Here is a 26,714-nt window from a genome sequence, read left to right on the forward strand (position 1 = left end):
TTTTGATTGTTATTTTACCTTTGAAAGTTAAATAGGTAATATGTGATCTTTATAGGAACAGAATAAATCAGGTAAATGACTTATAGCTTCTGGTTTCATAAAACATTTTCACACCTCACACAGATGCCTTGGAGCCCACATCACTGTTTACAAATTTTTGACATTCTGACAATAACTGTGTGAATGCTGTTTACTTTAACCAGGTACTGAGCCTTGCTATGGGATAGTCGCAGCGGGAGATACAGCAAGCATCAATTGTTCAGATAATAAGAGTGGAACACTGAGAAAAAGGTGCCTCCCAAATGGAACATATGGTGCATCGGAAGACTTCTGTATTTCGCCTGAAATCGACAGCATTCTGCAGGTACTATACATTGTAATTCATTCAGTTCTTTCTCTTGCAAGAAATATTTCAGAATACATTTCGATTTAACTGCTTTTTGTCGTTACATTTGAAAATATTTCCACGGTATAAGAAATGTAAGTATTTCTGTTCGATGCATTTTATTGAGGCTGGGACATTCCTTGGAGCTGCTCCCACTCTGTTAGTGTAGCCTCGCTATGAGTGTGCTTACAAAGCCCTGGTTAGGCCACACCTGGAGCACTGTGTTCAGTTCTGGGCACTGGACCTTAGGAAGGATATATTGGCATTGGTTTTCCTTCTAAATCTTCTTTCTTCATTTTCTAGTCCATTAAAAACGCAACTGAATTAGCAAAGAATCTTCCCAATCTGGTTGGGCAATTAGCCAACATTTCAACAGGCCTACCAAATGCAACACCTGGAAACCTCGGAGCCACACTTGATATCCTCACGGCCTTTTCATCTGTAACGAATGTTTCTCTTAACCAGTCCATAATTGAGGTAAGAACTGTGCATTGTATAGATCAAAAGTCAAAATGCCCAAATATGATGTCAATTATTGCTAAAACTCACTGAAAAAAATAAAGTTCATTATATTGTGGAGGATCATTGATTCTGCTGTTTCAACCTCAGATCTAATGTTCTTCCTATGACCATGAATATGGTGGCCTGTTTCTGGAGACTCCTTGTGATAGTGAGTGATGAAGCAGCGGGGTACTGATTCCAGGACCCTCCACTGTCCATCCACTCATGATGTAGAGCGCACCACAAGTGCACTTCAGCCTTGAAGCCACCAAAGTGGCTGCATTTTCTGTGGAGTCTTACTGAAATAATTGGGGGCATTCTGCCAGCAAGTGTTGCCATGGTGCTATTTATTGCAGCTTCATGATAAACAGGAAAGCAGAATATTGCTCCAGGCCTCAAAGGCTTGCAGCAGCTTAAAGATGCCAGAATCGATTTTATTCTTCTCCCTTATGGCGGATGCCAAACGTGTTCAGGTACCCAAGGCGTCAAATACACATTGCCAAAACTAGCTTTACTTTTGTAATCTGCTTTGCTTTTGTTTCTTGAGGTGAATGTTAAATACCAACATCTGTTCCCAACATCAATTTTCAATCTGGCAACTGGTGTTTTTTCCCAATCACTCAAAGCATCCATGAAGTAGGAGGGTACACACAATTTTTTTGCCTTCACTACCTGGGTGGTGTTCTGGCAGAATGGCTCACCCACCCGTTACAGAGCCCACTCGATCTTTATTCCATTGAAAAGTGTCCTCATTTCCAGTGTAAAGCAAACCCTTTGGACCCCCAAAAACATACAGAGCACGATTCCCATGGTTACACTGCGATTGCACCCATAAGTGCCCTCAAGTGCTGACTTTGTTTGGAGCATGCAAAGTCGGTGGAAGGGCACTTGATCTGAATGGAGCCAGTAGGTGTCTTTTTTAAAAATTTGATTATGATGTGGGTGTCGCTGGCAAGGCCAGCATTTATTGCCCATCCCTCGTTGCCCTTGAGAAGGTGGTGGTGAGCCGCCTTCTTGAACCGCTGCAGTTCGTGTGCTGAAGGTACTCCCACAGTGCTGTTGGGTAGGGAGTTCAAGGATTTTGAACCAGCGACGATGAAGGAACGGCGATATACTTCTAAGTCAGGATGGTGTGTGACTTGGAGGGGAAATTGGAGGTGGTGGTGTTCCCATGCACCTGCTGCCCTTGACCTTCTAGGTGGAAGAGGTCGGGGGTTTGAGAGGTGCTGCCGAAGGAGCCTTGACGCGTTGCTGCAGTGCATCTTGTAGATGGTACACACTGCAGCCACGGTACGCCAGTGGTGGAGGGAGTAAATGTTTAAGGTGGTAGATGAGGTGCCAATCAAGCGGGCTGCTTTGTCCTGGATGGTGTCGAGCTTCTTGAGTGTTGTTGGAGCTGCACTCATCCAGGCAAGTGGAGAGTATTCCATCACACTCCTTACTTGTGCCTTGTAGATGGTGGAAATGCTTTGGGGAGTCAGGAGGTGAGACACTCGCCGCAGAATACCTAGCCTCTGATCTGCAAGTCATCTGAATGTCAAGTGGAGCTGGTTAGACTCTCGCTTGTTGGAGATAGTCATTGCCGGGCACTTCTGTGGTGCGAATGTTACCTGCCACTTATCAGTCCAAGCCTGAACGTCGTCCAGGTCTTGTTGCATGCAGGCATGGACTGTTTCATTATCTGAGGAGTTGTGAATGGCGCTGAACACTGTGCAGTCATCAGCGAACATCCACATTTCTGACCTTATGTTGGAGGAAAGGTCATTGATGAAGCAGCTGAAAATGGTTGGTTCTAGGACACTGCCCTGAGGAACTCCTGCAGCGATGTCCTGATGCTGTGATGATTGACCGTCAACCACCACAACCATCTTCCTTTGTGCTAGGTATGATTCCAGCCAGTGGACAGTTTTCCCCCCAATTCCCATTGACTTCAGTTTTACTAGGGCTCCTTGATGCCACACTCGGTCAAATGCTGCCTTGATGTCAAGGACAGTCACTCTCAGCTCACCTCTGGAATTCAGCTCCTTTGTCCATGTTTGGACCAAGGCTGTAATGAGGTCAGGAGCCGAGTGGCCTTGACGGAATCCAAACTGAGCATCAATGAGCAGGTTATTGGTGAGTAAGTGTCGCTTGATAGCACTGTCGATGACACCTTCCATCAAATTGCTGATGATTGAGAGTAGACTGATGGGGCAGTAATTGGCCGGATTGAATTTGTCATGCTTTTTGTGGACAGGACATACCTGGGCAGTTTTTCACTTTGTTGGATAGATGCCAGGGTTGTAGCTGTACTGGAACAACTTTGCTTGAGGCGTGGCTAGTTCTGGAGCACATGTCTTCAGCACGATAGCCGGAATGTTGTCGAGGCTCATAGCCTTTGCTATGGGTAGCTGCAACACAGGACTACATGCATGCTAAAAAGCAGAAGTAGCATGCTATAGATAGGGCTAAGTGATCCCACAATTAACAGATCAGATCAAAGCCCTGCAGTCCTGCCATATCCAGTCGTGAATGGTGGTGGAACAGTAAACAACTAATGGGAGGAGGAGTCTCCATGAATATCCCCATCCTCAATGATGCTGGAGCCCAGCACGTGAGTGCAAAAGACAAGGCTGAAGCGTTTGCAACCATCTTCAGCCAGAAGTGCCGAGTGGATGATTCATATCGGCCTCCTCCTGAGGTCCCCACCATCACAGAAGCCAGTCTTCAGCCAATTCAATTCACTCTACATGATATCAAGAAACGGCTGAGCGCACTAGATACAGCAAAGGCTATGGGCCCTGACAACATCCCGGTTATCGTGCTGAAGACTTGTGCTCCAGAACTAGCCACGCCTCTAGCCAAGCTGTCCCAGTACAGCTCCAACACTGGCATGTATCCGACAATGTGGAAAACTGCCCAGGTGTGTCCTGTCCACAAAAAGCATGACAAATCCAATCTGGCCAATTACCACCCCATCAGTCTACTCTCAATTATCAGCAAAGTGATGGAAGGTGTCATCGACAGTGCTATCAAGCGGCACTTACTCACCAATAACCTGGTCACTGATGCCCAGTTTGGGTTCCGCCAAGACCACTAGGCTCCTGACCTCATTACAGCCTTGGTCCAAACATGGACAAAGGAGCTGAATTCCAGAGGTGAGGTGAGAGTGACTACCCTTGACATCAAGGCAGCATTTGACCGAGTGTGGCATCAAGAAGCCCGAGTAAAACTGAAGTCAATGGGAATCAGGGGGAAAACTCTCCACTGGCTGGAGTCATGCCTAGCACAAAGGAAGATGGTTATGGTGGTTAGAGATCAATCATCACAGCCCCAGGGCATTGCTGCAGGAGTTCCTCAGGGCAGTGTCCTAGGCCCAACCATCTTCAGCTGCTTCATCAATGACCTTCACTCCAAAATAAGGTTAGAAATGGTGATGTTCGCTGATGACTGCATAGTGCTCAGCGCCATTCACAACTCCTCAGATAATGAAGCAGTCCATGCCCGCATGCAACAAGACCTGAACGACGTTCAGGCTTGGGCTGATGAGTGGCAGGTAACATTTGCGCCGCAGAAGTGCGAGGCAATGACTATCTCCAGCAAGCGAGAGTCTAACCACCTCCCCTTGATATTCAATGGCATTACCATCGCCGAATCCCCCACCATCAACATCCTGAGGGTTACCACTGACCAGAAACGTAACTGGACCAGCCACATAAATACAGTGGCAACAAGAGCAGGTCAGAGGCTGGGTATTCTGCGGCAAGTGTCTCACCTTCTGACTCCCCAAAGTCTTTCTACCATCTACAAGGCACAAGTAAGGAGTGTGATGGAATACTGCCCACTTGGCTGGATGTGTACAGCTCCAACAAAACTCAAGAAGCTCGACAACATCCAGGACAAAGCAGCCCACTTGATTGGCACCCCATCTACCACCTTAAACATTCACTCCCTCCACCACTGGCGTACCGTGGCTGCAGTGTGTACCATCTACAAGATGCATTGCAACAACTTGCCAAGGCTTCTTCGGTAGCACCTCCCAAACCCGTGACTTTTTCCACCGAGAATGACAAGGGCAGCAGATGCATGGGAACACCACCACCTCCAAGTTTCCCTCCAAGTCACACACCATTCTGACTTGGAAGTATATCGTCGATCCTTCATCGTCGCTGAGTCAAAATCCTGGAACTCCCTCCCTAACAGCACAGTGGGAGTACCTTCACCACATGGACTGCAGTGATTCAAGAAAGCGGCTCACCACCACCTTCTCAAGGGCAATTAGAGATGGGCAATAAATGGCCTTGCCAGCGATGCCCACGTCCCCATAAATGAATAAACAAATATATATCTAACCAGCCCACTCTGGAAGCTACATTTTCTCCTTTTCCCACGGTACCATTTTTAACATAAAAGCAATGTAATGATTTGACTCTTTTGGACCCCACATCCTACCCACCATCAAGACCACTTGCTTACACCACCACAGCAATTTTCACCTTCAGCCCAACCCCAGCCCTTTCACCCTCAAACCCTTGCCCATGCTTTTGGTCCCTCCAGGCTTGACTACTCCATCGGTCTCCTTGATGGCCTCTAATCCTTCACACTCCACAAACTCAAATTTTTCAAAAACTCTTGCATTTATCCTGTTCCAGATTAAACCTGCCTATTACCTCATCCTCACTGACGTACAGTGGCATCCGATCACCCAACACATATCATTTAAATCCCTGTATTTGTTCACAAATCCCTCCATCTCCGTGCCCCACTCTATCTCTGCAATCTGCTGTGAATTACTGTGTCTTCCCCAATGCTCTGTTCCTCTGCCTTCAATGCTCCCCTTGCTTCGCCCAACCATTGGCAGCAGGTTGTTCAGTTATCTTGGACCTATTCTTTGGAATTCTCTCCCTAAACTTCTACCTCTCCATCTCTCTCTGCACCTTTAAAAACCTCCTCAAGCCCTACTCTTTGACCAAGCTTTCAGTCGCCACTGACTATACATTTCCCCACAAGAAAAGGGCGTGTTGCTAAAGCTGGAGATCCTTGCATGAGGAGAAAAATTAGCATTAAAATGAGACTTAAAAGAGGCATATGTCAAATCTAGGGCTAATAATACAAAACAAAATCAAGCAGAATATAAAAAACATAGAACAGAAGCAAAAATTAAAGAAAGGCTAAGAGCGGATCACAAGAAGAACTGGTAGGTAACATAAAGGGAAATAGTAAGGGATTTTATAAACACATAGGGATAAATTTTCCTCTTCACCACCCGATGGTAATCTAGTGGAGCGGATGGCCTGCCTGTTATAGAACACGACCAATTTCATTCTATTGAAATCAACGTAATGAAAACCGGGAGGTTTCTACACAAGGACAGACGATCCGCTGCACTAGATCACTGCCCAAGAAGAGAAATGTTTCCCCAATAAAAATTAAATGAGGTTAAAGAATTAAAATGTTCTTTATAGAGGATAAAGGAATGGCAGAAATATTTTACCTCACTTTTCACAGCGGAGTGTATTAGTGAGAATAAAATGGTACAAGAGGAGGTGGAACAATTAGATACGATTACTATTACTTGAAGAAGTAGCACTGAAAAAATCAATGGCAATCAAGTGAAACATAGAAGATAGGAGCAGGAGTAGGCCATTTGGCCCCTCGAGCCTGCTCCGCCATTCAATGAGATCATGGCTGATCATCCAAATTCAGTACCCTGTCCCTGCCTTCTCTCCATATCCCTTGATCCCTTTAGCCTTAAGAAATATATCCAACTCCTTCTTGAACATATTTAATGAATTGGCCTCTACTGCCTTCCTTGGCAGAGAATTCCACAGGTTCACCACTCTCTGGGTGAAGAAATTCCTCCTCATCTCTGTCCTAAATGGCTTACCCCTTATCCTTAGACTGTGACCCCTGGTTCTGGACTCCCCGACCACCGGGAACATCCTTCCAGCATCTAGTCTGTCTAGTCCTGTTAGAATTTTATAAGTTTCGATGAGATCCCCTCTCATTCTTCTAAACTTCAGCGAGTACAAGCCCAATCGACCCAATCTTTCCTCATACGTCATTCCTGCCATCCCAGGTATCAGCCTGGTGAATCTTCGCTGTACTCCTTCCATGGCAAGAACATCCTTCCTCAGATAAGGTGACCAAAACTGCACACAATACTCAAGATGTGGCCTCACCAAGGCCCTGTACAACTGCAGCAAGACATCCTTGTTCCTGTACTCAAACCCTCTCGCTACGAAGGCCAACATACCATTTGCCTTCTTAACCACCTGCTGCACCTGCAGCTCGCCCTAATGGCAGGCACCCTAGAATGTTGAGGGAAGTCAGGGAGGATATTACAGCGGCTCTGAGCACTATCTTTCAAACTTCCTTCCTTCAATATAAAAGTTTTGTCAGAGGACTGAAGTGTTAGATTGAAAACCCATCTATTCAGGGAGAAAAGGAGAACCCAAGTAACTAAAGACCAATTAGCCTAACGTTGGTGGTGGGTAAGCATCGAGAGGCCATAAAATGGAATAAACTTAACACTGTTTTAGAAAGACATGGGCTAATTAAAGACAGTCAGTATGGATTTGTAAAAGGAAAGTAATGCCTGACAAAATGTGTTAGTTCTTTAAGAAAATAACAAAGTGCATTGATAAAATAAGTGCAGTGGATATTCTGTATATGGATTTTCAAAAGGTGATTGATGAGGTGCCAAGGTGGAGGTGCCAAGGTGGAGGCTTGTTGCTAAAGTTAAGGCACCCAGTATTAACAGGAATGTAGCAGCATAAATAGGAACTTGGTTAAGGGACTATAAACAGAGAGTAGTGGTAAATGCATGTTTTTCGGTCTGGAGGAATGTAGTATTCCCAGGAGTCATTGCTCGAATTAACCTTCTCCATTTATATAAATGGTCTGTACTTTGGTGTGTAGGCAGTGTCAAAATTTGCAGATGACAGAAAAATAGAGAATGTGGTTAACTGTGAAGAGGATTTTCAACGATATCAGGAGGATAAACAGGTTAACAGAGTGGGCAGATAGAGGTCAGATTGGAGTATTTTTACGGGGCCCATACAGCATGATGAAGAAAGCCAAAAATTGTAAGTGGTCTTTTTTTTTGCAAGCACCCATCAGACCTTCAGACCTGGAGGCCTCATATCTGCTACATAGGGACGTAGGAACAGGAGTTGGCCATTCAGCCCATCAAGCCTGTTCCGCATGCAATTAGATCATGGCTGATCTGTATTTTAATTCCATCTACCCGCCTTTGTTCTGTAACTCTTAATACCCTTGCCTAACAAAAATCTATCAAACTTAGTTTTGACTTTTTAATTGACCCCCAGCCTCAACAGCTTTTTGTGGGAGAGAGTTCCAGATTTCCACTATCCTTTGTGTGAAGAAGTGCTTCCTGACATCACACCTGAACGGCCTATCTCTAATTTTAAGGTTGTGCCCCCTTTGTTCAGGACTCTCCCACAAGAGGAAATAGTTTTGCGGTCAAATTCGATAGTGCTAAAAAATGGGAGCGGGCATTGCGATGTGCGATGTGCCCGCTCCAATTCAAAGACGCAGGCAACATGTCAACTTCGTGCTGCCTGCTAATGATAAGAATTGCAGCATACAGCCTCGCGCTGAACATGTTGCTGACAGGCTGTGTGCTCAGCAGGGGGCTGAAGTTCGTGTTATTTGAGTGAGGCTAGGTTACTTAAAGCTAGCCTGCACCTCTTAAAGGCCGTCTGCACCTCTTAAAGGTGAGCTGCCTTCTGCTGATAAAAATGGTAAAAGTGCTTTAGCACTAACCCACTGGCTCAACAATCCAGGGAAAGGGGACCCAGGGTCTCAGATGCAGCACTTGACCTTTGTGCAGGGGGTCAACACTGGAAGAGAGGCTGGGGGCCAGGAGGCCCTCCAGAAAGAAGGATGTGGGACCAGATCGCCAAGGCAGACACTGCCAGCAGTGTTGCCACCAGGACCTGGTTCCAGTGTCCAAATAAGTTTCATGATCTCAGAGGAGGGGTTAAGGTCAGTGTAAGCATCTTCAAAAGCCATCTCCTACCAACTGCACCACTAGCCTCACACACTGTTCAATGCACGACCACTCCCATCACTCACCTACCAACAATCTGTACCAAACACAAGGCAAACCTCACATTCCTAGTTTCACCTCCCCCCCCCCCCCCTTGGAGGAGGCGGTGCTGGCCATTCTTGGCAGGGGCATGGCTGAGCCCTTGGCCAGCAGTGGGGCTGAAAGAGTACAAGATGCTGGTATCCTCATAAGTTATCCTCCTTCTCACATCCTACTTCCCCCTCATCCCACAATACCATCTGATTTACAAGCTGCACATGGTGTAAGCAGGCACCTCTTGTTTTACCCCCCTCCCTGTACCACAACCCTACCCTTGCACCTTCCTCATTTCAGACACCCAAGAAATCCAGCTTGCCTAGTCAGTGGGAGAGGGAGAGGAGAGTGAAGAAGAAGACACACTGTTACTCGATTTCACACTCCCAGCTCCTCGGTCATCCTGCAAGGCCATCAGCAGTGTCCGCCACTGAAAGTCAGCAGCCTTCCACCAGCCATGCTGTAACCACTGGGGTAGCACTGCATGGCATCATTAGGATAGTCAAAGGCACATGCAAAACAGTCACTAAGGGAGCGCACAAGGGTGATTAGCTTGTGCTATTTCCTCCCACTGCCTTCTAGTGTGCTGCCTGAAAGGCCTCCCACCCCGCTGCTGGTAGAGGACCTGATGTCTTCTGTGTACCCCCAGGACCAAGGCCTCCAGTGCCGCATCTGAGAACCTTCTTGCCATTTCTCTTCCCTGTTGAACCATAGCTTCAGAGTAACAATGTGTTGCTTCGGTAACAAAACACCTCCCCTTTAAGTAGTGCAGAGAGCCTAGGAAAAATGTTATTGGCCAGTAGACTGCTCACAATATTGGCCCCCCTGTTGAGTGCTAAGCCAACCAGCAGCACGTTTAGCGCTGAGATCATGCTCCAAACATTATAATGAGCAAGCAGCACGAATTTTGCATGTTGCCTGCACATCGCAATTTTATACAATTTCACCCCCATAATGGTAATGCTAAACTTATGCAAATAATTGGTTAGACACAGTTAGAATATTGTGTCATACTGTAGGAAGGATATCAGGGCCATGAAGAGCTTGGAGAAAGGATTCACATTGATGATATCAGGGATAATAGGCCTTAGTTACGAGGAAGCATTAGAGAAACTGGGACTCTTCATTAGAACAAAGAGGATAAGAGAAAATCTGATAGCGGTGTTAAAATTATGAGGGGCTTTGATAAGGTAAATAGAAAAAAACTATTTACAATGGTTGATGAATCAGTAATTCGCCAGCATAAATCTGATGTCATCATATCACAAAAGGAACGAAGGAAGAGGTAAGGAGGAATACTTTTTACAAAGAGTTGTTAGGACATAGAATGCCAAATCAGATACAGTGGGAGCTAAATCCACAATAGCTTTTAAAGGGGAAATGGATAAATAATTGAAAAAAAATTATAGGGCATGGGGAATGGGCAAGGAAATGGGATTAAGTGGATATTTCTTTGAGAGTTAGGACAAGCATGATGGACAGAGTGGCCTCCTCCCGTGCTGTAAAATTCTCTGATACCTTTTTATAAAGTGCCTTGAGAGGTGTCTTTTGTTAAAGATGCTATATAATAACAACAACAACAACTTGTACTTATATAACACCTTCAATGTAGTAATACATCCCAAGGTGCTTCACAGGAGTATTATAAGACAAAAAATTGACACCGAGCCTCATAAGAAATTAGGGCAGATGATCAAAAGCTTGGTCAAACGGGTAGGTTTTAAGCAACGTCTTAAAAGGTGGATAGAGAGGCGGAGAGCTTTAGGGAGGGAGTTTCGGAGCTTAGGGCCTAGGCAGCTGAAGGCACAGCCACCAACGGTTGAGTGATTATAATCAAGGATGATCAAGAGGCCAGAATTAGAAGAGCACAGATATCTTGAGGGGGTGGGGGGGGGCAGGGAGAGCTGTGGGGCTGGAGGAGATTACAGAGATAGGGAGGGGCGAGGACATGGAGGGATTTGAAAACAAGGATGAGAATTTTGAAATCAAGGCATTGCTTAATCGGGAGCCAATGTAGATCAGCGAGCACAGGGGAGATGGGCGAACGAGACTTGGGACACGGGCAGTTTTGGATGACCTCAAGTTCACCTAGGGTAGAATGTGGAAGGCCAGCCAGGGGTGCATTGGAATAGTCAAGTCTAAAGGTAACAAAGGCATGGAGAGACTGGTAATGTTATGGAGATGGAAATAGGTGGTCTCAGTTATGCCATGGACATTTGGTCGGATGCTCATTTCAGAGTCAAATATGACACCAAAGTTGCGAACAGTCTGGTTCAGCCTCAGACAGATGTTCGGGAGAGCGATGGAGTCAGTGGCTAGGGAATGGAACTTGTGGCGTGGCCTGAAGACAATGGCTTTGATCTTCCCAATATTTAATTGGAGAAAATTTCTGCTCATCCAGTACTGGATCTCGGACAACCATGGAGGGGTCAAGAGAAGTGGTGCTGAGGTAGAGCTGGGTGTTGTCAGCATACAAGTGGAAACTAACACTGTGTTTTCAGATGATAACGCCAAGGGGCAGCATATAAATGAGAAATAGGAGGGGGCCAAGGATAGATCCTTGGGGGACCCCAGAGGTAACGATGCGGCAGTGGGAAGAGAAGCCATTGCAGCTGATTTTCAGGCTACGATTAGATAGCTAAGAATGGAACCAGGTGAGTGCAGTACCACCCAGATGGTGGAGAGGCATTGGAGAAGGATGGAGTGGTCAACTGTGTCAAAGGCTGCAGACAAGTCAAGAAGGACGAGGAGGGATAGTTTACCTTTGTCACAGTCGCAAAGGTTGCCATTTGTGACTTTGACGAGAGCCGTTTCGGTACTATGGCAGGAATGGAATCTGGATTGGAGGGATTCAAACATGGAGTTGCGGAAAAGATGGGCACGGATTTGGGAGGCGCCAGCGCATTCAAGGACTTTGGAGAGGAAAGGGAGGTTGGAGATGGGGCGGTAGATTGGAAGGACGGAGGGGCCAAGGGTTGTTTTTTTGAGGAGAGGGGTGATGATGGCAGATTTGAAGGAGAGGGGGACAGTACCTGAGGGGAGAAAACTATTAACAATGTCAGCTAACATGGGAGCCAGAAAAGGAAGTTGGGTGGTCAGCAGTTTAGTGGGAATAGGGTCGAGGGAGCAGGAAGTGGGTCTCATGGACAGAATGAGCGCTGAGAGGTCATGAGGGGAGATCGGAGAGAAACTAGAGAAAGATGTGAGTTCAGGGCTTGGACAGGGGGGAACCTTAGAGGAAGTTTGGCCCGGTGGGCTAAGGGAAGGAAGGAAAGTGGCAGATGCAGCTATCGGATGGTCTCAATCTTAGAGACAAAAAATTCCATGAGCTCCTTGCACTTGTTGTTGGAAGTGAGTGTGGAGGAGACAGGGGAGAGGGGTTTAAGAAGCCTGTTAGCAGTAGAAAATAGTAGCCGGGGTTATCTTTGCATTCCAGAATGATCCTGAAATAGTGAGCAGTTCTGGCAGACGAGAGCAGGACCCGATAATGCTTTGTGGTCCAGGCAGATCTGGTGGTGAATGGCTAAACTAGTTGTTCGAGTCTGCGTCCCTTGGACTTGAGGGAGCGACGATGTGGGCCATACCAGGGGGAGCGGCCAGGGTGAGAGAAAGTAATGGTTTTAATGGGGACTAGGGCATCAAAGGTGGTGTTGAGGGTGTGGTTGAGCAGCTGCAGAAATGTCGTGGTGAATGGAGGGCCAAAGGCTGGACAGTTGGGATTTCATAAGTGCAGTTGTAAGAGAGTTGGGAGAGTTTTTTCCAGGGGCGGACACAGAAGGAAGTAGGGTTGGGTGGGGGAAGGGGAATGTGGGTAGAAAGCGATATAAGGAAGTGGTCAGAGATGGCCTTATCTGCGATTGGCATGGTGGGAGTAGCAAGGCCGCAAGAGATGGCAAGATCGCAGGGGTGGCCGTGAATATGGGTTGGGGAGTTCACATGGAGGGAGAGAGTAAGGGAGGATAGGAGGCAAGTGAACTCAGAGGAGAGAAAGCATGATGAATTGAAGGTTGAAATCACCGAGGATGAGAAGTCGCTCGGTGCAGAGGCTGAGGGAGGAAAGCAGTGAGGATATCTTGGTGATAAAATTTTTAGGTACTTGGGTGGGCGGTAGACAACAAGAATTTTAAATGAGAAGTGAGAGGAGTGGAACAAGATGAGATGCTCAAAGGAGGAGAAAGTGCCAGGGGAGTAGGGGGACAGACCCAGGTGTGATTTGGTGATGAGAGCCACACTGCCACCACAGCAGTCTGAGCGGGGGAAGTGGTGGAAGGTATAGCCAGGCAGGGAGGCTTCATTTTAGGGTAAGGTGTCATCATCCCTCCGCCAAGTTTCTGTCAGAGCCATGATGTCAGTGCAGTCATCCACGATAAACTCATGGATTGCAAGGGCCTTGTTCGCAAGCGAACGGACATTCTGCAGGGAGATGCGGAGAGGGTTGGTGATGACTGATCTACTGCCAGAGTTGGACGGGGAGGAGATTGGCTAGATTAGCCCCCCACAGGCCCGCTGGACGGGAAGGTCGATGAGAGAGTAGGATGGGACAGTTGGGGTTGCTACTCGTGAGGAGGCACCGACGAGTGCCATGGTGGGCCCTTTGGAGGATGCCAAACAGGCACAGGGAAGCTGTAGACTTATCCAAGAGGGAGTCAAGCCTGGGACAGCGGCAGGAGAGTAGGAAGGTCGACGAGTAATGAAGTGTTTGCGTAAGGATTTGGGAGAGCAGTGTATCCAAGAGAGGAGAGATGAAAGGAGGCCTGACTACAGGAGAGAGTGGCCAGTGAGGGATAGAGAGAAAAGGAAACAGGGGGAGAAAAAGGTGGAAATAGAAGTGAATGGCTCAGGTCCAGAGCAGCAGCCAAAATGCGTACGCGAATAGACACAGGGGAAAAACTCAAGCTACATAGGCCTGGTTATGCAGCAATTATAAGGATGCATATTTCCTGGTAGTAGTAGGGAATAGGTTGGTGACAATAGTAGGGAGCCCAGAGTTAAAGTCGGAGTTCTCAGAGGGAAAAAGCTGACATAGGTAGGATGGAGTTGGCGTGGACTATCGACGAACTGTTGTCCAAGCTCGGAGAAAGGAGTAGTAGACGAGTGAAGACCAGAAGCTATTTGAAGAGTAAAGAATTGAAGGATGGAGGTTGTTGCCGTGTTAATGAGAATCGGTTGCGGTGCAGGAAGATGGTGAAGTTGACGTGAAGTTGGAGGTCACCATAGATCAGAAGCAGCGGAGAAAATGTAAAACCACAAGTCAGCAACCAACAAAGCAGAAAAACCAGTAGAACGAGTCACCCAGCTCATCAGAGAAACAACAGCAACTAGCAGAAGCTAACAAAGCTGAAAAACTAGTCGAACGAGTCACCCAGCTCAGCAGAGAAACAGCCACAGTGGTGAAGATCATTTTTTTAGCAGCAAATTTTTGACACATCAAATGAGTCTTACAGTGTAATCCAGTTTAGTCCAGTGCAGAAGCATAGTGGTGTAATCCAGTGTAGTCCAATGCAGAAACGTAGTCTGGATGTCCTGAGAAGACCAGGAATTCGGAAACCAAATTTGAGAAGCAGAGCAGGGGTGGGGGATGGGTATTGGAGGTTTAAAGCAGATAACTTGTCGGTAATTTGTAGATAGGGCTAAAATGCACCAACTGATGGAGCCATGGGAACTTGGACAGTGGAAGCAAGGAGATTTGGGAGAGAAAGGGCAAAGGATGGCAAGAGATTCCATGGATAGAAATGAAGAGGTCCAGAGCTCCTTATGGAATTGTCAGCCTAGTGGCAGCCATCTTATCCATTCTGAGTTGCAAGTTGTTGTTCATTTTCCCCCCTTTATTTTACCTTTGGTGTTACCATTTTCCAGCTTGTTACCCCCATGATCAAGGATTATTTTTCCCCAAGACATAAATCGCTTAACAGTCTGCCACTGAAATGCATTTTCTCCAACGTCCCAATCATGCAACTTTGCTGATTCATAGAATTAAATAGGATTTACAACAGAGAAACAGGTCATTCCTCCCAACAGGTCTATGCTCCACATGAGCTGCCACACACTTTAGTGGGTGAAATGAAATTCCAAGACAGGACACATTTGGCAAGCTCCCTGATGTCTGGAGGAGGTTAAGAACATAAGAACATAAGAAATAGGAGCAGGAGTAGGCCAATCGGCCCCTCGAGCCTGCTCCACCATTCAATAAGATCATGGCTGATCTGATCCTAACCTCAAATCTACTATCACTCTACATCCCTCCCGAACCCATGTGATCTCCTGGGAGAGGCGAAAAACCAGATAAAAAACCCAATGGCCAATTTGGGAGAAATAAATCTGGGAAATTCCTCTCCGACCCATCTAGGCGATCGAAATTCGTCCAGGAGATCACTGTCCTTATATTTTCTACAGTACTTACCTTCTGTAAAAGGTGATCTCCACCCCAGCCAGGAACAGGAATAGAACCATCTCCTGAAATCTAACACATAATTAGAACACAAGAAGTAGGAGCAGAACCAGGCTACACGGCCCCTGGGCCCGCTTCGTTACCCACAGGGCCATGACCGTTCCAAACATAGACTCATGTCCAATTTCCTGCCCGCTCCCCGTAACCCCTAATTCCCTTTACTTCTAAGAAACTGTCTATTTCTGTTTTAAATTTATTTAATGATGTAGCTTCCACAGCTTTCTGGGACAGCAAATTCCACAGACCTACTACCCTCTGAGTGAAGAAGTTTCTCCTCATCTCAGTTTTGAAAGAGCAGCCCCTTATTCTAAGATTATGCCCCCTAGTTCTAGTTTCACCCATCATTGAGAACATCCTCACCACATCCACCCGATCAAGCCCCTTCACAATCTTATATGTTTCAATAAGATCGCCTCTCATTCTTCTGAACTCCAATGAGTAGAGTCCCAATCTACTCAACCTCTCCTCATATGTCCACCCCCTCATCCCCAGGATTAACCGAGTGAACCTTCTTTGTACTGATTCAAGAGCAAGTATGTCTTTTCTTAAGTACGGACACCAAAACTGTATGCAGTATTCCAGGTGCGGTCTCACCAACACCTTGTACAACTGCAACAATACCTCCCTGTTTTTATATTCTATCCCCCTAGCAATAAAAGCCAACATTCCATTGGCCTTCTTGATCACTTGCTGCAACTGCATGCTAACTTTAAGTTTCATGCACCAGGACCCCCAGATCCCTTTGTACTACAGTACTTTCCAGTTTCTTGCCATTAAAATAATAACTTGCTCTATGATTTTTCCTGCCAAAGTACATAACCTCACACTTTCCAGTATTCTATTCCATCTGCCAAATCTCTGCCCACTTACTTAGCCTGTCTATGTCCCTTTGCAGGTTTTTTATGTCCTCCTCACTCACTACTTTCCTTCCCATCTTTGTATCATCTGCAAACTTTGATATGTTACACTCGGTCCCCTCCTCCAAATCATTAATATAGATTGTAAAGAGTTGGGGACCCAGCACTGACCACTGCGGAACACCACTAGTTATTGATTGCCAGTCTGAGAATGAACCATTTATCCCAACTCTCTGCTTTCTGTTAGATAGCCAATCCTCCACCCATGCCAGAATATTACCCCCAATCCCATTATTTTTTATCTTGAGCAATAATCTTGTGTGGCAACTTGTCAAATGCCTTTTGGAAGTCTAAATACACTACGTCCACTGGTTCCCCTTTATCCACCCTGTATGTTACTTCCTCAAAGAACTCAAGCAAATTTGTCAAACATGACTTCCCCTTCATAAAACCATGCTGACTTTGTCCTATTAAATTATGTTTATCCAAATGTTCCATTACTGTCTCCTTAATAATAGACTCTAAAATTTTACCAACCACAGATGTTAGGTTAACAGGTCTATAGTTTCCAGCCTTCTGCCTACTACACTTTTTAAATAAGGGTGTTACATTAGCAGTTTTCCAATCTGCCAGGACCTTTGCTGAGTCCAGGGAGTTTTGGAAAATTATTACCAATGCAGTCCCTACCGCCACTTCCCTCAAGACCCTAGGATGTAAGCCATCAGGTCCAGGGGATTTATCTGCCTTGAGTCCCATTATTTTACCAAGTACCACTTCCTTAGTGATTTTAATCGTATTTAGCTCCTCCCCCCCTAGAGCCCCTGTTTGTCCAGTGTTGGGATATTCTTAGTGTCCTCTACCATAAAGACTGACACAAAATAATTGTTCAGCATTTTTGCCATCTCCATGTTTCCCACCATTAATTTCCCAGTCTCATCCTCTAAGGGACCAACGTTTACTTTAGCCACCCTTTTTCTTTTTATATCACTATAGAAACTTTTGCTATCTGTTTTTATATTTTTTGCTAATTTACTTTCATAATCTATCTTCCCTTTCTTAAATCAATCTTTTAGTTATTTTTTGCTGTCTTTTAAAGACTTCCCAATCTTCTATCCTCCCACTAGATTTGGCTACCTTATATGCCCTTGTTTTTAGTTGGATACTATCCTTATTTACTTTACTTAGCCACGGATGGCTATATTTTCTTTTACACCCTTTTTTCCTTAGTGGAATATATATTTTTTGGAAGTTGTAAAATAACTCCTTAAATGTACACCACTGATCATGTACCGTCTCACCCTTTAATCTATTTTCCCAGTCCACTCTAATCAATTTTGCTCTCATACCTTCATAGTCTCCTTTATTCAAGCTCAGCACGCTTGTTTGAGATCCAACCTTCTCACCCTCTAATTGAATATGGAATTCAACCATGTTATGGTCACTCATTCCAAGGGGATCCTTTACTAGGACATTTTTAATTAATCCTGTCTCATTACACAGGACCAAATCTAAGGTTGCTTGCCCCCTGGTCAGTTCAGTTACATACTGCTCCAGAAACCCATCCCTAATACATTCAATGAACTCATCCTCAAGGCTGCCCTGCCCAATTTGATTTGCCCAGTTAATATGATAGTTAAAATCCCCCATAATTATAGCTGTTCCCTTATTACAAGCCTCAACTATTTCCTGATTAATACTCCGTCCAACAGAGTTGCAACTGTTCGGAGGCCTATAGACTATGCCCACTAGTGTTTTTTCCCCCTTATTATTCTGTATCTCCACCCAAACTGTTTCACTATCCTGATCCTTTGACCCAATATCATTTCTCTGTCACAGAAATCACAGAAACCCCACAGTGCAGATAGAGGCCATTTTGGCCCATCGAGCCTGCACCGACACATATCCCACCCGATCCCCGTAACCCCTACATCAACACATATCCCACCCTATCCCCGTAACCCCACATATTTAATCCCCCTAACACTAAGGGTTAATTTATCATAGCCAATCAACCTAACCCGCACATCTTTGGACTGTGGGAGGAAACCGGAGCACCCGGAGGAAACCCACGCAAACACGGGGAGAATGTGCAAACTCCACACAGACAGTCACCCGAGGTCGGATTCAAACCCGGGTCCCTGGCGCTGTGAGGCAATTTCTCTGTATTACAGTGATTCCTTCCTTTATTAACATAGCCACCCCACCTCCCTTTCCTTCCTGCCTGTCCTTCCTGATTGTTAAATAACCTGGTATATTTAATTCCCAGTCATGGTCACCCTGCAGCCATGTTTCTGTAATGACCACAAGATCATACCCATATGTAGTTATTTGTGCCGTTAACTCATCCATTTTGTTACGAATGCTATGTGCATTCAGATAAAGAACTTTCAAATATGTTTTGTGACACTTAGTTCCTACTTTTTCCCCTTTTACTACTTTACCTTTTACTCCATACCTTCTGTCCCTTCCTGACATGCTCTGTTTTTTAATTCCCCCACTGCTACCTAAGTCTATGACCTTCTCCGTAGTCATTTTTATTATTTGCTCTCTGGAAACCTTTCCCCCACTAAATTAGTTTAAAGCCCTCTCTACAGCCCTAGTTATATGATTTGCCAGGATTCTAGTCCCAGCACTGGCCAACTGAAGTCCGTCCCAATGGAGCAGCTCCCTCTTGTCCCAGTAGTGGTGCCAGTGTCCCAAGAAGCAAAACCCATTTTTCCCACACCAGTCTTGGAGCCACGCATTTAACTCTCTAATTTTATTTGTCCTAGCCAAATTCGCTCGTGGCTCAGGTAAGAATCCAGAGATTATTACCCTTGAGGTTCTGTTTTTTAATTTGACCCCTAGCTGTTCATACTCCTTTAACAGAACCTTCTTCCTTGTCCTATCTACGTTGTTTGTACCAACATGGACCATGACAACTGGATCCTCCCCCTCCCGCTACAAGTTTCTTTCCAGCCCAGAAGAGATGTCCTTAACCCTGGCACCGGGCAGACAACACAGCCTTCGGGACTCCCGCTCTCGACTGCAGAGAACCCTATCTATCCCCCTAATGATACTATCCCCTACCACTACAACATTTCTTTTTACTCCCCCCACTTGAATGGCCCCCTGTTCCACGGTGCTGTGGCCAGGTTGCTCATCCTCCCTGCAGTCCCTGCTCCCGCCCTCACAGGGAGAAAGAATCTCGAAACTGTTTGACAAGAGCAAGGGCTGCGGCTCCTCCAACACTACCTCCTGGTTCCCCGTACCTGCCTCACTCATAGTCACACCGTCCTGTCCCTGACCACGGACTACATCTGAATTAATTAATTTCATAGGTGTGACTACCTCCTGAAACATAGAGTCCAGGAACTTCTTCCCCTCCCTGATGTGTCGCAGTGTCTGAAGCTCGGTCTCAAGCACCTCAATACGGAGCCGGAGTTCCTCTAGCAGCAAGCACTTGTCGCAGATGTAATCACCATGAGCCTCAATGGGGTCCACCGGCTCCCACATCTCGCAACAGTAACATATCACCTGCTCCATTCTATATAATTAATTACATTTCTTATTAGTTATGAAGACCCTGCCCGGATATAGATGATAATATCACACCACTATTCAATAGGACTTACCAACTTAAAGGTATAAAAGAGAAGGAAGAAAACCTACCAACCAGCTGATCACCAATCTCTTTGAATACTGTCTGTGAGGCCTGTTTGGTTGACTCGTCTCGCTGCTCTGCTTCCGCAGTGCTGTCTAAGCCTGGGAGTGGGGAACAAAACAGAGCAAAAACACCCCCTCACCTCCCACTTGCCCGAACTCTCCCACTTACCAAACTCTGCTTACACTCAATGCCACCGCACTCTGTGCAGTAGCACTAGTCCCACCCCTTTTATACCCAGATTCTACTTCCGGTTTAAACTCCCCAGCAGTTTAATTTAAACTTAAAAAATTAAACTCACTTCAAATAATTAACTTTTTAACACACTAAAATTCACAAAATACACTTAAATGACTTTTCTCCCACTTACCACACTCTCTCTCAACTCAAATGCCTCTCCTCTCTAACCCCTGAAGTACCATACTAACCTGTAATAGCATATGCCTGTAATGAGGATAGCCCTGTAAATGCTATCGTAAGACAGTGTGTATAATTACGAGAACGGTAGCATAGTGGTCATATCACTGGACTAGTAATCCAGAGGCTGGGATGCGAGTTCAAATCCCACCACTGGGGAACTTAAGTGCAGTTAATTAAATAAAATCTGGAATAAAAAGCTAGTATCAGTAATGGTGACCATGTCTTATTTTGTAAAAACCCACCTGGTTCACTAATGTCCTTTATGAAAGGAAATCTACCATCCTTACCTGGTCTGGCCTATATGCGACTCCAGACCCACAGAGAGTGGTTGACTTTTAACTGCCCTCTGAAATGGCCTAGCAAACCACTCAGTTGTACAAAACCACTATGAGAAATAATAAATGCAGATGGAGAACCCTGCATCGACTTCGGCACTGGCTTCGGACATGGCAACGTCACACCCAGCCAAGTCGACCCTGCAAAGTCATCCTCACCAACATCTGGGGACTTGTGCCAAAATTGGGAAAGCTGTCCCACAGACTAGTCAATCAACAGCCTGACATAGTCATACTCACAGAATCATACCTTTCAGCCAATGCCCCAGATTTCTCCATCACCATCCCTGCCCTGTCCCACCGGCAGGACCGACCCACCAGGGGTGGTGGCACAGTCGTATACAGTCGGGAAGGAGTGGCCCTGGGAGTCCTCAACATTGACTCCGGACCCCATGAAGTCTCATGGCTTCAGGTCAAGCATGGGCAAGGAAACCTCCTGCTGATTACCACCTACCGCCCTCCCTCAGCTGATGAATCAGTACTCCTCCATATTGAACACCACTTGGAAGAAGCACAGAGTAGCAAGGGCACAGAATGTACTCTGGGTGGGGGACTTCAATGTCCATCACCAAGTGTTGCTCGGTAGCACCACTACTGCCCAAGCTGGCCGAGTCCTGAAGGAAATAGATGCCAGACTAGGACTACGGCAGGCGGTGAGAGAACCAACATGAGAGAAAAACCTACTTGACCTCGTCCTCACCAATCTACCTGTCACAGATGCATCTGTCCATGACAGTATTGGTAGCAGTGACCACCGCACAATTCTTGTGGAGACGAAATCTTGCCTTCACACTGAGGACACCGTCCATCTTGTGTGGCACTACCACCATGCTAAATGGGGTAGATTCAGAAAAGATCTAGCAGCTCAAAAGTGGGCATCCATGAAGCGCTGTGGGCCAACAGCAGCAGAATTGTATTCCACCACAATCTGTAACCTCATGGCCTGGCATGTCCCACACTCTACCATTACCATCAAGCCAGGGGACCAACCCTGGTTCAATGAGGAGTGCACCAGGCATATCTAAAAATGAGGTGCCAACCTTGGGAAGCTGCAGCACAGGACTACAAGCGTGCTAAACAGTGGAAGCAGCATGTTATAGACAGAGCTAAGGGATCCCACAATCAACGGATCAGATCAAAGCTCTGCAGTCCTGCCACATCCAGTTGTGAATGGTGGTGGACAATTAAACAACTAACAGGAGGAGGAGGCTCCATGAATATCTCCATCCTCAACAATGGCGGAGGACAGCACGTGAGTGTAAAAGACAAGGCTGAAGTGTTTGGAACCATCTTCAGCCAGAAATACCGAGTGGATGATCCATATCGGCCTCCTCCTGAGGGCCCCACCACCACGGAAGTCAGTCTTCAGCCACTTCGATTCACTCCACGTGATATCACGAAACAGCTGAGTGCACTGGATACAACAAAGGCTATGGGCCCTAACAACAACCCGGTTGTTGTGCTGAAAACTTGTGCTTCAGAGCTAGCCATGCCACTTACCAAGCTGTTCGAGTACAGCTACAACACTGGCATCCATCTGGCAATGTGGAAAACTGTCCTGTCCACAAAAAGCAGGACAAATCCAATCCAGCCAATTACCATCCCATCAGGCTACTCTCAATCATCAGCAAAGTGCTGGAAGGAGTCGTGAACAGTGCTATCAAACTGCACTTACTCACCAATAACCTGCTCATCGATGCTCAGTTTGGGTTCCGCCAGGACCACTTGGCTTCAGACCTCATTACAGCCTTGGTTCAAACATGGAGAAAAGAGTGAATTCCAGAGGTGAGGTGAGAGTGGCTGCCCCAGACATCAAGACAGCATTTGACCGAGGCTGGCATCAAGGAGCCCTAGTAAAATTGAAGTCAGTGGGAATCACGGAGAAAACTCAACAGGCTGGAGTTATACCTAGCACAAAATAAGATGGCTGTGTTGGTTGGAGGTCAATCATCTCAGCCCCAGGATATCGCTGCAGGAGTTCCTCAGGGCAGTGTCCTAGTTCCAACCATCTTCAGCTGCTTCATCAATGACCTTCGTTCCATCATAAGGTCAGAAATGGGAATGTTTGCTGATAATTGCACAGTGTTAAGGTCGATTCACAACTCCTCTGATAATTAAGCAGTCCATGCCCACATGCAGCAAGACCTGGATGACATTCAGGCTTGGGCTGATAAGTGGCAAGTAACATTCGCGCCACACAAGTGCCAGGCAATGACTATCTCCAACAAGCGAGAGTCTAACCACCACCTCTTGACAATCAACGGCATTACCATCACTGAATCTCCCACCATCAACATCCTGGTGGGTCACCATTGACCAGAAACTTAACTGAACCAGCCACATAACTACTGTGGCTACAAGAGCAGGTCAGAGGCTGGGTATTCTGCAGCTCATGTCTCACCTCCTGTCTCCCCAAAGCCTTTCCACCATCTACAAGGCACAAGCCAGGAGTGTGATGGAATACTCTCCACTTGCCTGGATGAGTGCAGCTCCAACAACAGTCAAGAAGCTTGACACCATCCAGGACAAAGCAGCCTGCTTGATTAGTACCCCATCCATCACCTTAAATATTCACTCCCTCCACCACCGGTGCACCATGGCTGCAGTGTGTACCATCTACAAGATGCACTGCAGCAACTTGCCAAGGCTTCTTCGGCAGCACCTCCCAAGCCCACGACCTCTTCCACCTAGAAGGACAAGGGCAGCAGGTGCATGAGGACACCATCACCTGAAATATCCCCTCCAAGTTACATACCATGCTGACTTGGAAATATATTGCCGTTCCTTCATTGTTGCTAGGTCAAAATCCTGGAACTCCCTCTCTAACAGCACTGTGGGAGTACCTTCACCACACGGACTGCAGCGGTTCAAGAATGCGGCTCACCACCACCTTCTCAAGGGCAATTAGGGATGGGCATAAATGTGGGCCTTGCCAGCGACGCCCACATCCGAGAAACACATTTTTTAAAATCCGTAACTTTAGCTAAACGTGGTCTGTCTTACAATTTCATCTGACCCATTAAAATGTGTGGCCTGCCCCATCTCATTTGAAACAATTGCCCTGTATCCCCTACTCCCAAGATGGAGCTGTAGATGAGTCAGGGTGACCTTGAATTTTTACTGTGTGTGTGCATGAATAGGTGGAGTTCTGCACTTGTTCTTCAGAAATCTTCTGTCCACAATTTAAAATGAACTCACTAACAGATTTAAAATAGTGGAAAAATCAAGTTCATATGAATGAGTTAACAGCTGATTGCTAATATTCCACAGAGTGATTTCAGCTACTACATGCCTACTCTGATTGAAAGAGCCCAAAACACCACACGTTCCCCTCATGTCTCCCTTTAAGGTGATCTTGACTTGTGCCCATTAAAAAAGTTGCTGCTGATTTTGCTGGTTTCATTCCAGCTGCATAACTTGCAGAATTACTCAAAATTATTCAGTAATTTAAGAGGCAGTGAGCTACATTAACAGTTGTTTTTCTCAAACTATTTCTCTCTATTTTGTTCCAATCAGAATTTCACCTGAAGATTTACTTAATGAAGCTATGTCTTATGTTTCCAGGATTTCCTTGTAACAGTAAATACTCTGGTCAATGTATCCTGGATGTCAAACTGGAAAATAATGCAAAATGAAAAGAAGGACAACTCCAGCTCCAAATTATTAAAGTCGGTAGAAGTATTTACCAGGTTATTGTCTCCAACTGAAAAAACTTTCAACATCATAAAATCAAATATTCAACTGAAGGGGGTGAAGGTTGACACCACTTCTATCAAGCCATATAATGTGGACTTCAGTGAGATAAAGATCAGAAATCAATCCTTAAATAGTACTGTGATCATTGATAAATGTGTATTGGGAAAGCTTCCAAATAACTCCCTAATTATCAGCATTGCATTTCCAACAATGATTGATATCCTGGACCAAACAAATGATACTAGTGACTCAAAATTGAATGGTCTTGTTCTAACAACAACTGCAGAAGACAGTTCAATTAGTATTGAGATGTATTTCATGCCACTGGACGCCACACTTGATCTAGCCAGTGTTCAATGTGTGTTTTGGAACTTTAGTCTTAACAGTACTGGAGGATGGGATGGAATGGGATGCAGGTCTGAAACAAATGGGAACAATATTGTTTGCATGTGTAACCACCTGACATCTTTTTCTGTACTGATGTCCCGTTCTAAACTGAAAGGAGAACACAAAGGTTTGAGTTATATAACCTTCATTACAATTGGCACATCTTTGGGAAGCTTGGTAATCAGCGTTATTATAGAGGCAGTTGTATGGAAGCATGTGACCAAAACTAAAACCTCACATGCCCGTCATATTGCAATACTGAATATTGTTCTATCTCTACTGACTGCTGATGTATGGTTCATCTTATCTGAATATCTGAAGCCAAATACAATGGCCTGCATAGTGACTGTTTTATTCATTCACTTTTTCTACCTTGCCTTGTTTTTCTGGATGTTCACTCTAGCCCTGCTGCTTCTTTATCATTTGATTTTTCTTTTCAAAGATTTCAGCAAATCAGCTATGATGATAATCTCATTTACCCTGGGCTACCTGTGCCCATTAATAATTTCCATCAGTACATTTATAGTTGCCTATGCAAGAAATCATTACATAAAACAGGATAAATGCTGGCTTAACACGGGCGAGATCTACCTTTACCTTACTTTTGTTGTGCCGCCATTGACCATCGTTACAATCAACATTTTCATTACATTAGTAGCCGTATTTAAGTTGCTGCGACCAACCATCGGGGAGAAGCCCAGCAGCCATGCAAAGGATAAAAATCCACTCAAACAAATAGTGAGAAGCGTTGCTATCCTAACCCCAGTCCTGGGTCTCACTTGGGCACTTGGATTTGCATTTCTGCAGAAAAATACCCCTATTGCCATCCATTATGTATTTAATATTCTCAATGGACTTCAGGTATGTATTATATAATGACAGTAACTTTAGATATTTTGCTCATTAGTTTTATGCAAGTTATACCTGTAAAATATTATCAGCTGAACATGTTGTATGGGTATAATATGTTAAGAGGCTAGAATGCAACACAAGCAGGTCAACAGCAGTGTAGAAGTAAGCAAAGGCCCATTATGCTCGAGAATCCCAATTTTGCTGTATTTACATAGTTGAACTTATGCTTGCCCAAGACACATGGAAGCACCCACACGGGACATAGAAAGTGTCATGCACAGGGAACCACACCTTAAAACTGATAGGTTACCAATTGCACATTCGGGTCAGTCAGCTGCATTTAAAGGAAGCATCCTTGCCCTTAAAGGGGAGTCACTTTCTTGCTGTACAGAACAACATTTAAACTGCAGAATCATGGCTGGAGGAGCAACTTGGGCAAAAGTCTCTCATTCAGTGATGTAATCCTGGAGGTAGCTCTTAGGGGGGCAGAGGGCCACCCACCTGTAAAGGTGATAGCTCAGACTTTCTGATAGAAGACCACCTCACTGCAGTGGTGGGGAAGGTTTTACTCAAAGGCAGAGTAACATGGAATGAATGGCTTTTTCACAGTATTCCGCAAGGAAATCCCAAAGCAGTAAGAGACTAAGCTCAGAACAGCGCTCTCATGAGTACTGTTACTGCTGCGATTGAAACCTTGGACACTCACTAACAGGAGTCTGTCTCTGCGAGATTGGAATAATTTACCGATCATTTGGGCTTGGACTGAGAGAGCAGAAGTAAAGGACATGAATTAAAAAAAATTGCTCAGCAACATGTTTCTTTCCATCTGCTACATCTGTTTTAAGATCGCAAGCTATGGTGGTCCATGGTTATTTCCTGCTAAGACAGGACCTTTATCTGTCACTGTGCCTGCATATTTATTAGATATTGGTAGGTAAAATGTAATGGCTATTGATTTGAGATTTTACAGCTGCTGCTCAGTTTTAAACTTTGCCACTGGCTACCAAGGCTGTTGGGGAGCATAAGCCATGGTATACAGTTTTGTTCTACCAGGGCTACACTCACGGAAGTGTCCAAACAATGGGCTCTCCAGCAACAGACCTG

The 26,714-nt window shown here is 45.6% G+C and overlaps 1 protein-coding gene across 1 annotated transcript in view; it reads left to right on the plus strand.

Annotated features, from left to right (window-relative positions):
• The window catches only part of LOC147112493 (adhesion G protein-coupled receptor F5-like), a 61,786-nt gene that overhangs the window by 17,347 nt on the left and 17,725 nt on the right, over positions 1-26,714 (plus strand). Inside the window, exons 2-3 of the mRNA XM_085998185.1 lie at positions 689-862; positions 24,240-25,619. Coding sequence (XP_085854311.1) covers positions 689-862; positions 24,240-25,619 — 1,554 coding nt within the window. The remainder of the gene's footprint in view (positions 1-688; positions 863-24,239; positions 25,620-26,714) is intronic.

This window comes from Somniosus microcephalus, chromosome 9, assembly GCF_052327205.1.
Source record: "Somniosus microcephalus isolate GS21.2 chromosome 9, FLI_Smic_1.0, whole genome shotgun sequence".
Taxonomy (NCBI): Eukaryota; Metazoa; Chordata; class Chondrichthyes; order Squaliformes; family Somniosidae; genus Somniosus; species Somniosus microcephalus.